Source organism: Capra hircus, chromosome 2 (assembly GCF_001704415.2).
Source record: "Capra hircus breed San Clemente chromosome 2, ASM170441v1, whole genome shotgun sequence".
In the NCBI taxonomy this organism is placed as follows: domain Eukaryota; kingdom Metazoa; phylum Chordata; class Mammalia; order Artiodactyla; family Bovidae; genus Capra; species Capra hircus.
The window spans coordinates 8,978,300-8,991,281 of record NC_030809.1 but is presented as its reverse complement, the minus strand read 5'-3'; the positions used below and the strand labels follow the sequence as shown (position 1 = coordinate 8,991,281).

At 41.1% G+C, this 12,982-nt stretch overlaps 1 protein-coding gene across 2 annotated transcripts; it reads right to left on the bottom strand.

Annotated features, from left to right (window-relative positions):
• PDIK1L (PDLIM1 interacting kinase 1 like) lies at positions 686-12,192 on the bottom strand. Of its 2 annotated transcripts, none has more exons than XM_018056275.1 (3): positions 11,102-12,192; positions 8,381-8,682; positions 686-4,511 (listed from the first exon to the last, which is right to left on the bottom strand). In XM_018056275.1, the coding sequence occupies exons 1-3, from the start codon at positions 11,538-11,540 to the stop codon at positions 3,771-3,773; spliced, it is 1,482 nt and encodes a 493-aa protein (XP_017911764.1). In that variant the 5' UTR covers positions 11,541-12,192; the 3' UTR covers positions 686-3,770. The 2 variants fall into 2 exon arrangements, with proteins under 2 accessions (XP_017911764.1, XP_017911765.1); XM_018056276.1 differs by lacking the exon at positions 11,102-12,192 and adding an exon at positions 10,610-10,755 and having other exon boundaries at positions 780-4,511.

Here is a 12,982-nt window from a genome sequence, read left to right as displayed (position 1 = left end):
TTGACTTCCCTAACTGGTGTTAAGTTGCTATTAAATTCTTCAAGAAATTAGCCCTCATTTGAAAAGATATGTAAAAACTATGTGAAAATGCTTTGTAAACTGCAAAGGAAATGGCTAGCAAATAGTTTTAAAAAATCCCCAAACTCTAAACATAAAGCAAAATTTACCTGCCTGCAAAGGCTATACCAGGAGGTGGTAGAGTTAGAAGCAGCCACAATTTTGGCCCCTACTTTCCTACTCATCACTAGGTCACATGTAGAATTGTTTTCTGTCTCTCATTTTCCCTCTGCTATTCCACTGGACCATTAAGTACACTGCATCATCTGTGCTTTATTTTGGAGAAGACATACATAATAGAACCTGTAAAAGAAAAGAATGGCTCAGATGACATTTTGTATAGAAAAGAAACCATCGACTCAACTTAAAAGATTGAAAAATTACATTCACTTATTTACTACAATTCATTCTGAGTCTGAGATGCATCCTCAGCTGAATGAGATAGAAAGAAAAATGAAAAAAAAATCATTTATTTCAGGCAATGCAAGTTCTTCTTATACAGCAAGCTTTAAAATTTTAGAGACCTTGAAATATTGAAAGAAACTCCTATAATTCAGTCATCTTTTTCTCAGTAACAGCTTCTATTATAGAAAGTTTCATTTAATAGATAAGGCTGAAAAAATATTGCTTCAAATGTTATATGCTGTATTTTATATCTATGAAGTAAAGCATTACAGAACTACTCACAGAGCCACCAAAGCAGCAATGTAGAATTTCCAGGGTTGTTTTTGTTGAAACGCACTTTATTTAAAAAAAAAAAAAAGTCATGAACAATAAATTACAATCATTTCCCCCTTTTATAAATTCTTCATAAAATATATTTGACAATTTTAAAAGAAAATTTCAAAAGTTGCTTTTGTTTTTGAAGTGCTGATGACTTATTTTTTGACCATTTTGTCATGCTGGTGAATTATTTGTAGCTGCTACAATAGTTTGATTGATAAACATTTTACAGTTAAAAACAACAACAACAACAACAAAGAGGAAAAAACAGACCAGCAGAAAGAACTATTCAGTGTGCTATTTATCTGACACGTAACACTTACTTCATCATAATGACAAAGTATCCCTTAGCACCAAAAAACTACAGGAACCCCATCCTTCTAAGTGACAACTAGTGCAAAATAACATTCTAGGAACTAACTGTACAATCCCATTATTTTAACTGGCCACAGCTGCCTATAAGCTTATTTGAAATATTTGGTCTTTTTTCAATTAAGACAAATTTCATAAAACACTATAAACCATGGCAAGAGACTCTATGAGGAACAATTGTTTATTGAGTACCTATTATGGGCAAGGCACTGTGCACAAACTCTTGCTTTCATTTTTCCTCTAAGCAATATCCAGGAATTTCCAAGTAACACTTTGTTTCTTACTCCTTGCTGGAAAAGCCCATGGCTACATGCCATTTTAAAATTGTCATTTTATCAACTGATCTTTAGTGCTGAGCACACAGTAGGTACTTAATAAATACCTCCTGACTTAAAGAATGAAGACAAAGAATTTACTATCATTTTTCTTGGTATCATAGGCTATTTAGAATACAGGGACTTAAGAAAATTTCAGAAGAAACTTCCTGATCACCTCACATCCTTACCGCCAATGAAAGGAATAATTCCACTTCACAGGTAAATTAAAATAGTTTTCAAAATAAATTATTATTGTTAACTATTTTAAATGAGGTGGGGCCAAAAGCTATCTACTTAGGAAACCATGACATGTAGCTATTTGAAGAGCAAATGAAGCATTGGCATACCATCACCTAAGTCATCATGAATCTCTGCTGAAGTGCCATGTTATTGATAAGACATTGTAATGCTTTTTTAACTTTCAGCAACTCAATCTACTTGGCCAGATCTGTGTTCTACTAATTTGGTGATCCAGAGGGTCAATTATCATGAAGTTCCAGTGTATTTCCACCTCCAATTTTGAAAATAATTCTTATAATTATTAGCTTGGAAGTAATGTTAAAAGCACATCTTTTTCTTCATTTAAGAGGTTTTAAGTAAAACCTTTCAGCCTAAATTTTGAACTTCACACCAAGTAATGCATAGTTCAGAAATTTTATGTACTCCACTTTTTGTGCTTTTCCACTCTTTATAGTCCCCTGAACACATTTTAAATAAGGAAAAGATTATGGTAGGAATATTCCAAAAGTTGTGGAAGTTCAAAAAAACTGAGGAGACTATGTGAACTATCAATGATTTCAATATTCTAATACCTTTAAACTTTTTTTACTTTTGACTAAATATTCTAGTGCTTTATAAAGATTAACCTATATACAAATGGTCTCAAAGTATTAACAACCTTAAAGGCTAATGATCTGTTTTAGGAAAACTTTCTTCCTTTAAATTTGAACTATCTGCATTTACGGGAAAAAAAAAACTGGAGACAACCATATGGGGTTAAAAATCAAACTGACCTCAAGAATAATGGTCTATTGGTTCTTCCCATAGACCATACCAAATGATTGTATAAAACTGATAACCTCTCTATTTGAAAGACATAACTGATGCCACAGTATTTTACCCATTTGCCAAACTGTATAGGTATCAACTCCCACCTTAGAAAAAGGTGGTTAACATTGAATACAACCATATCACTACCATTACTGTGTCAAATTAGACAAGAGGAAACAGCATTAGTGCCAAAATGAAAGGAATTCCAGTGATCAAACATGAGACCATATTGGAGCAGGCAATGAAAGGATAGAACTCATTTGGTTTCTTCAGCTTTATGCTGAGGCTTAGACAAAGTCTTGAAAATAAAAAGTTAATATATATCGATTACTATAGTTTATATACAGCAAAGTTTTCAGAAACAGAAGAATCCTGTGTTCAGACTTATATTAGATTGCAGATGCTCAAGTGCAGTCATGTCCCAATGCAGTGGTTTAATTGGTTAATTGAATGCTTGGTTACCTAAAACCTGTACCACATTGATTGCATGGCTAATCCAACTCCTGCAGCTATAGGGCACTGGAGAGCTCAAACAAACTTCAGCAGCTTTGGATCACTTACTTTCACTTACGTTTAGCCAGATAATTTTGGACTCTCCAAAATGATGTCTTAAAAAAAGCTGTATAACATTTTAAAAATAAAAACTTAGTATGATTTCATTACAGGGAGGGACAGGGTAGGAAGAGGGAAGGTTCTTTTATTTTTCATTACTGATTTCACCAGCAAATCTCAAAAATCCAAACCTACATCAAATAACTTAAACAGAAGTGGCATTTTTTTTTCATATGGAATGCAAAATGCACACATTCACATACTTACATATACATAAATATATACACATACGTTTCCTTTACAAAGCTTCAAAGGTTGCATTACCAGCATGCAAACCTTTTTTCCCATGGAAATTCCTAATACTGACAAGGAATGTCTAAAATACTTAGAGACATATTTCCAGAAAACTGGACTCTTCTTTTCTTGGCTCTTATAGAGAATTTTCCTGCCAAACTTCTACCAATGATCATTTAAAAAAATTTACATCCACATTGGTAATACACTTTTAAAACATATTAATAGAATGGCCAGCTTGGACTTAAGAAAAATGAGGAAAAAAAAAAAAAATCCCACAATAAAATCTAAACCCTTAAAAGGTGGAGTTTAGCTTTTTATATTCTTTTTTCAGCCACATTATGTTGCATCACTGTTAAAACAGAAGCAGCATATCATCCAAGATATTTGCAAATAATATATGTGTCACGTTTCCCAGCTGCTATCTTTAAATGCAATTTGTACTAATCTGAGTTCTAGTTCAAAAGCATCTGGACGATCCTGAGGGTTTGCAGCCAGCATTTCCTTAATCAGTTGTTTCATTCGCCCATTCATAGACTTTTTCTTCACAGGAATGAGAAGTTCCATTTTGGGATTTTCCAGAAGTGCCTCCCCAACAGGCACAATCTCAGTTCCTTGTTTTACATAACTCCCCAAGAGTTCCTTCTTTGTCTCTGTATCTATGAAGGTGATCCTTTCCAACATTGCCCAGATGATAATCCCCAGAGCAAAGATGTCAGCTTTTGCTGTATAATGTCCCTCCCACACTTCAGGAGCCATGTAGAAATCTGTTCCACAAGCTGTAGAAAGGAAACACTTGTTTACACTGACAGGTTCTTCTGGATTCTGCCCAGATGCTGAACAAACTTTACTTAGACCAAAATCAGCCACTTTGAGTGTAGGTTCCAAGTCACTGGTATCCAACCTGCTTTGAGAAATCAGGATGTTATCAGGCTTCAGATCTCGATGGATGATCTGGTTTTTATGCAAGAAAGCCAGGGCACTGCTCAGCTGAAGCATGAAGCTGGTGTTTGTTTTACGATTGGGTTTCCTGGACAACAGATACTCATTCATATCTCCTCCATCACAAAAATCCATCACAAACCACAAGTAATAGGCGCTTCTGGGATCAAAGGCAATTTCTCCTTTTAGTGAAGTCTCTACAAGCTATAAGAAAGAAAAAAAAACAGATTATAATCATCTGCAAGGTTTATATAATTCAGCTATAGAGAAAGAGTCACTGGTTGAGTTAGTCTCTAATTTTAATTGGAAATTCCATGAATATTTTATTTGTTTAGTGCTTTCATATTCGCATTTTATTTTAAACTTTAGTACTTCAAACTGTCACTTTGTCCCAAACAAAAATACACCAAATTTCTAAGTCAAGAGGTAAAAACTTCATTAAAAATAGTTATATTTTGAGAAGTGTCCAACTGCTTGTACATTTTCTGCATGTGTCAATGGAGCTGAATTCTAACTGGCTAGCTAATAGCTTCCTGAAAAGATCCAAGTTTCAGCACCTAGATCTGGTAGATTGCCAGCTGGGGTATAAACATCAGTTAGGACATTCTACTCCATAAAACTGCCTGAAATCTACTTCTCGCTTACTGCACTTACACTATCAACATAATCTGTGAAACTAAGAGAAAATTATGAAGGAACAACCAGTTGTTACAGAAATAAAGTGCTCCTGTAGTCACTGATAAAACTAAAGACTGACATCATTATTGCAAGAACTTCTATAAGCAGAATGCAAATATGGAGGCTATCTCTATCAATAGATGGCTTCTAAAAACCAAATTATAAAAATCACATATGCATTGTGATATAAAAACTCAAAACTGAGCTTGTATATTTGATACAAGCTGAAAATCTAGAATAAAGCACTATTTTACTTATATCATTATCTAATTATAACTCTCCTACCACCTGAAATTCAAGAATCTTAATTACTTCACTGAGCATGAACTATCATTTTAAATTACAGTGCTTTGAAAGCATTTGTCCTATGGTGTCCTTTTCAGGCTCACAGGCTGAACAGAAACTCAGTAGGGAAGGTGAAGAGTTGTTGAGGAGTGAGTGATCTGCTATAAATCTACTAGTATTTCCTTTTGTCTTTTCGGTGAGCAGAGGCAAAGAACACCTCTCCACGCTGTCTCCCCCATGGCAGCCATAATTGCAATGGTCTGCAGAAGTCTTCCTTGCATACATTTTCTTTGTTGCATGTGTTTGCCACTGAGACAGAAAATGAAAGAACAGAAAGGTCCAGATCACACAATTATTTACCAGGTGCACTGTTACTAAATATGCTCAGATTAAAGATGAGCATCATCACTCTTCCGTCATGTCCTCTTTTCATTCTCAAAAGCAAAATTCCTAAATAGCTTTGAGCAATGCAGAGTTCCAGCATTCAAATAATGGTTTAGAGTAAAGCCAGATAGTAGATATTTTAGGCTTGACAAGCCACATAAGGTCTCTGTTCCATATTCTTCTTCTTTAAAAAAAAAGTCTTAAAAAAAATGGAAAACCTATTTTTAGTATCCAGGCCATACAAAAACAGGCTGAGGGCTATAGTTTGAGGGCCCCTGGTTGGTAGCTACAGAAATACAGAGCCCAATCTGCTTACTGTCATGTGCAGATGTCAGCCATTGGCTGTCTTGCCTAAAGTCCTTTAACAGCTTCTCTGTTCTCTTAGGCTAGAGTCTAAGCTCTTTAACATGGGCTGTGCACTCTCACCCTGCTGATTTTTCTAGTCTCACCTAAAATAACTCTCCTTGTACACTGCAGTCTTATTATCTTCTTTCAGTTCTTAGAATGCTTCATGCCTTTTGCTTCTAGACATTTGTATGTACAGTTTTCTCACTCACTCCCCTGGCTAATTCCTCTTTACCTTGCAAGTTTCGGTTGAAGCAGTTCATAATTCCTGGACCCCAGGATTACGTCAGTTTGCCTACTATATGCACCTATATCATCCCGTACTTTTCATTCATGACACTCATGGTAAGTATACATACTGGCCATAAAGTTTCTATGCATAAGATGTGTCCTCTGTTAACTATTTGTTTTACATTTCTTCTGGGTAAGGTTTTTAGCTAACAGGAACTGACTGAATGATTCCAATTGAGAACAAGAAAGGTATCTAGAAAAACATGGAGGAAAAAAAATGTAGAGAATAGTGAAGACCATATGTAGAGACTCTATCGTCATACTATAGATTTGTTGGGTTTTACCACGTGTAAATATTGGTTGTCTTCACTAGTATAAATTTAGAGAGGGCACTTGCTAATGTGTTGGTGAATGTCTGGTTAACTAAATAAATCTGTAGAAAATATAATTTTATTAGAGTTGCTTATGACTGAGTTCTTCCTAATGCCAAGTACTGTGTCTGCATCACCTCTTATTTTGACAAGTCCCATGGAAGGCAGAAATTATTATTCCTTACGTTTGAAGATGCAGATGCTGGGGAAAGATGGGTTATTTATCCAAGGTCATACAGCTAGCAAAAAATGCCACAAGTCAAACACAGGTCTATCAGGCTTTAAAAAGATGAAATAGATTACTAAACAACAAGGTACTTTAGATTAAAAAAAAAAAAAAATCACCGAATCAAGGCTTTACATCTTAAAGCCTTGAAAGATTAGCTAGCTAATACCTAGTTATTATAACAGTTGCTCCATCTGGACTCAAGGATACCATCAGCACTAAGCCAGATGTTTAAATATTCTTGCATTTATAGTCCAATTATGCATTTTAGTCTCCAAAATTCAATGCAAAGTCCAGCAAGGTTCTAGTTACTTTTATGTGGAATGCAGTAAGAATGTTTCTGATTTTTTTATCATTGTAACTTAGCTAATAAGCACTTTTAGAAGAATACAAAGTAAAACAAATAAAGACTAAATAGTTAGGCTTATATTCCCTATCTTAAGAGAGAAATTAGGTTCTCAAGGCTGATATTTTTTCACCATACAATGAAACTTTAGTTTTTTAATTAATTACATAGAATAATGTGTTCGTTTTGTTGTTCCTAGAATAAAAGCTTTTGCTGTTTTAAAACAGACTTTTGTACCCTGATGGTAAATTCTGAATTTAGACACAATCGTGGAAAGCTGTTCATGTTCCAAGAATGACTGGACTTAAGAAATTTTGCTCTGGCCTTTAACTAGCTATGTCTGAAGTATATTTTTTCTTCAAGTATAGACCTACTAGAGATTTTGACCTATGGCAGAAATCAACCTTAAAAAAAAGAACCAGACTTTCTGTTTTCCTATATTAATGCTTTCCCCAAGTCTACAGAAGGGTAATCTGGAGGCAAAAGGGTAATCTAGAGGTTATAGAGCACAAGTTTTAGCTGCCAGATAGTCCTACATTTAGCTCCTAATTCTGCCACTTGCTATGTGATTCTGGATCAATTCATTATCTACTCTAAGCCTCAGTTTCTTGATTTGTAATGATGATAATAATAGTACATTTCTCATAGGACTGTTCTGAGCAGAGTATGGAATGAGTAGGAAGCCAAATGTTAAGTCATTAGTAACATTCAGGTGCTAAGCCACATACTCCAAGAAAATTCAATGGAACTGCATGGTTAGGATCTTAAACAACCTTCTAAAACACGAACATGAGTTCATGTCAGTGATAAAGAAAAGCCCAATTACCTATGGGTACTACTACTGGTTGTAGATTTCTCCCTTTTCTTCTGTCTTCAGTTCCAAAAAAATTGATTTCAAATAAGTGAACTAATTAGACTCTAGTCTCAATCACCTCTCTAGTTCCTATGCTGTCCCATTCCTATGCAGATTGGCAAGTATCATGGCATAACAGGTGGCTTATGTTATTTTTAGGTATTTGCATCACAGGTTTAAATAAAACCTTGTTTTAGAGGAAACGTCTACTCAGTTCTTGGCAGACTCCTATCTATTCCAAACGATATAAACACCTGCACTTAAAAGTAGAAGTTCATCTGACTCTTTCATTCCTCTTACTGCTGACCAGTGCTACATTCAAATCATTTCTATTTCCCATTCAACCACACATACCTGTAAATAAAGGGAAGAATTAGAGCCGTGGGACATCTTTTGCACCATCCCATCTTTTTGTAGGATGCATTCCTCCAAGTGAATCACATTTGGATGTTGGCTCTTGATACTGCTTAGTGCCCAGAACTCACGCAGGGCTAGTTCAACGTTTTCAGGTGCATGGCATCGAATTTTCTTCACTGCCACCCGTGCAGAGGTCTTTCTGATGACTGCTTCATATACAACACCGTAACTACCTCGGCCTACCTCCCGTATTAGATCGTACTTTGGCTGGCTACTCACCATCTTCAAGGTCAAGGTTTCTGGAAAAATGAACAAAGTGCTCTGTTGAAATTAAGTATACCTACTGGCTTGAATTTCTTCTTATGCACGATTTAGTAGTTATCATCTATCTCACTGTCTGCAGTGCTTGAACAATATTTGCTATACAGTGGGCAAATGTAAATATTTTAATAATAGTAACACTACTATTTAATAATAGTAACAGTAATGTGGTACTTACCATGTATCAGAAACTGCCCCAAGCACTTTATATATTAAGCTCATTTAATCCTCACAACAATATTATGAGGTAGATACTGAGCACAATAGCTCATTTTGTAGATGAAAAAAACTAAAGCACAGAGTTTAAGCAACATGCCCAAGGTCAAACAGCTAGTAACTGGCGAACCTGGGATTTGAAACAAGGCCATCTTGCTCTGACAACCTCTTACATGAACTGCTTTAAAACACCACTGCTAAACATAAACCAAAAAGTTCATATTCTTATTTACTGATCATGAAAAAACAATCAAAACTCCTGCTTCCCCTGAAAACTGATACATCTCCTTAAAATGGCAAAACTCACAGTTAGAAACACAAACACCTGGCTTAGGTTTAGATACTGAGACTGTACAGAAGTAAAAATGAGCAGTTATTTTTCTTTTTTGAAAGTAAATGATCAAACTATACATATTCCTATTTTAATTTTATTTCCTTATTTCTTGCAAAATAGTTTGTGGAGAAAAATGTTCCTTTACAGATAAACTAAGCTACTTAGAATATGGTTATTGTTCTTGTTTTAAACAATAGCTATTTAGATCTAGGTCATTTTTGCCAATGAAATCTATCCTGCATATTAAGAGAACTCTCTGAGAGAGTTCTTTGGAATTCAACTTGATAAATCATTTAAAGGCAAGGGCAAAGAAAGGCCTTGCATGGAAACACGTGTTGAATTAAGAGTTTGAAGAGTGCCTCCTCATTCTCCGAAGACCGTCAAAATTCTAATGAGCTTCAGGAACCAATTCTCATTTGTAGAATGCCAGCATGGACAAGAAAAGTTACCTGAGATTGTACAATTTTTATAGTGTACGGTTTAGGGGAACACAAAGCGACCGACAAATAGAGCCTGTCAAGTTGGGACCAGTCATTTTTAAGTCGATAGAACAGATTTAATAAAGAAAATGAAAGCTTCTGAGATTACTTTTAGTCCCACTTCCTCTAACGGGACACCGCTCTTCAAATTCCTACAGTATTTCCGAGCGTCGGATTTCCTGCCACAGAATTCTCTGCCCCAGCTACACAGTGGACATTCGTTCCTGTCCTCCGTGGATCGCCAATTCCTATCCATCTCAAAGTGGCTCGTGCCTTGAAAGCTGCCCCATACCCGCCTGAATAGCTGGGAAGGAGGGTGTTTGTGAAGTCTTTGAGATCCTGGGTCAAAACACAGCGCGGTGATGCAGACCGTGCGAACCTCGGGGCCTTGGGACGGCATCCCCCCGGGCCCTCGCGCCTCCACCCGGCGCTCGGACACCGGCCGGTCCCGCTGTACACCTGCTGGCGCCCGGGAAGGGCCAGTCCTGGGCAGAGGTGTAGCCCGACGCGGCGGCTCAGGGCCCCGCTCATTGGCCAAGTATCAGGCCCTCCCCCTCTTCGGCGGCTTCCAGAGAAAACCCGGAGGGGATTCTCTCAGGGCCCTTCGCCCGGACGAGCCAGTCCTGCAGTTGTCCCGACTCCTCCGGGGCGGCGGCTGAGGCCCGGGGCCTGGGGAGGAGGCCACGGGGCAGAGGAGGAGGCCGCGGCTGGGGCCGGTGGCCTGAGGGGTGCGGGCCGGAGGCCTGAGGCGCGCGGGGCCTTCCCCGGGACGACTCCGCTGACAGATCAGTGACAGGCCGCCTGGGGCAGGAGGCACGTGCAGGGCCCTCGGCTCTGCAGCAGGGGCTCTCTGCCGAGCCGAGGGGCCAGATTTACCTCAGGGTAGCCGCCGCCGCTTCTCTCTCTCACGGGCTCTGCAGGCCGCCATTATCGGGGAGCTCGCGCCTCCGCCGCCGCGGCCTCCAGTCAGAGGCCGGCGCGCGCCCCCGTGGTGCGCGCGGACACACCCCCTTACGCCTCGCGGCCCCGCCCCCCTCCGGCTTTCCGTAGCGCGACCCGGGACGCCGAGCGCTGGTCCCGCGGGGCGCGCGCCTGGCGCTCCGCTGGCTTCCCGACTCCCTTGGCTTTCAGGAGCAGGGGGGAGTCGCGGAAGGGGGTTGCGCGCTCTGGAACGCACCACTCGTGCCCCCTCCCCGCGGGGGTGACCGGGAGCGGCGAGGCCACTCCACGCCCGGGGGCTCGGTCGCCCTCCAGCCGCAGCGGGCGCCCGCGGCGGGAGTGGTTCCTCAGCCTCAGGTCCTGGCTGAGGGAAGTGCGCGCTCCTGGAGCGCCTCCCCTCCCCCGCTCCGCCCCCCTTTCTGACTTTACCGAGCTGTGGGAAGGTGTGCGGGGTAGCTGGGGCGGAGGGCCTGGGGCATCTTCTTACGCGCCGGGCTGGGATGCCTGCGGGACGCGGGCCTCTTCCGGGGCCCCGCGGCGAAGCACGGCCCGAGGTGGGAGGCCTGGCGTCCGCCCCTCTGGCAGGGAGGCTGCACCTTTTGTCAGAGTCACTGAGCCATATTTGCGCGCTGTGTAGTTGCCGAGGCGGCGGCAGCGCGGGGCTGGGTGCGATCATCTGGGAAGACGCGGTCCCCTGCCCCGCCGGCGCGGTGGTATCTCCCTTAAAGAACCCGGAGCCATTGTTCCGGGGCTCTGCAGCCGGGAGACGGGGGCGACCTGCCCCCGACGTGGAGGAAAGGGCCGCGGCCTCCGCGCACGCCCTGCTTGGCGGCGGCACCCGCGGACTGCACGTGGAGAGTTGGGACATCCCCCGACGCCTCCACCACCACCTTGCGCAGCTAGCGGCAGAAGTCTGGGCCGGCCTGGACCGAGATTAACAGCGAGGATGGCCGTGCTAGGGGCCCGACGGTCAGCCTGAGTCACTGGGGCCCCGGACTGCCGTTGGCCAGATCCAGGCCCGCGTTCATCAGGCAGCCAACTCTGGACTGTCAGTTGCTCAAAGACCCGGACCGATCGGTCATTCAGTTAGTTTCACAGATCAGTAAGCAACCGCCAGAATCGTCCATTCCTTCTTCACGGATTTAATCCGCACCTAGTGTTTGTCAATACAGTGGTTGTTCCTCCTCCCAGTGCTGTATAAGGCATGATGCGCAAAGAAGCTCTGTTAACTGCTCTCAAGGGTCAACCAGCTACCCATTTTATTTTCTGTCCTCCATCTATGGGCCTCCCGAATGTCTGGGATTGGGTTAAGTCTTTAAATGATCTCTCCTAATCCTAAAGAAACTCCACAAGGGCAAGGCTTATTACTAATCCTATTTTTACAGATAAGGACGCAGACCTTTGCATTTGATGGAAAGGTGGTTTTTTTCTTTTTTTTTATTTGTGGAGGGGTCACTTGCCTTGAATACCCACACCCCTGGTGTAAATTCTCCTACTTATCCCGACCGAAAATAAAAAACAAAACCGAAACCTTGCTCTGTAATCTGTTCGATTTTTGCCCTGAAGATCATTTACCAGTCTTCGGCTGTCTACTAGGACTACTGATATATCCTAAGGTTTGGTTTCTGCCCTTGAGAGGGAAAGTTGAGGGGTCTCTGTAGATAGCTGACTACCTGTGTGGGTAATTGATCAGAATCAGGCGTGGTATCTCGGGCCAAGGAAACTTTACTTTTTGTTTATCTTAGTCACTAAATACAAGAATCCCTCCTCTCAAGGTGGTTGCAGAACTTGAAATCCACTCCCATAATTCAAAAGTTATGAAACTGACTCTAAAGCCTGTGAGGTGGACTTTTTAGTAATTTGGGGTGTCCTCTTTAGGAAAAAGACTACAGAATGGGCCTGTGAATACAGTGCTGGGGCCTTGCAAAGTATCTCTGTAAGTGAGGGACTCTGAAGCCTGAGCTTCAGAATAAAGATTACATTATGTGCTGTGCTAAGTCGCTTCAGTCGTGTCGGACTCTGAGCACAATGGACTGTAGCACTGCAGGCCCCTCTGTCCATGGGGTTCTGCAGGCAAGAATACTGAAGTGAATTGCTTTGCCCTCCTCCAGCGGATCTTCCCGCATTGGCAGGTGGGTTCCTTACCGCCAGCGCCACCTGGGAAGCACTGAAGATTACCATATGTCACTATATTTGCCCACAAGCCTTCTACCAGACTCAGAGTTTCTGGGGACAGGAACCTTGTCTGTGATTTATCTATCCACTGGGATTTATTTATCCACTGTCTGATATCACACCAAAACACTCCTG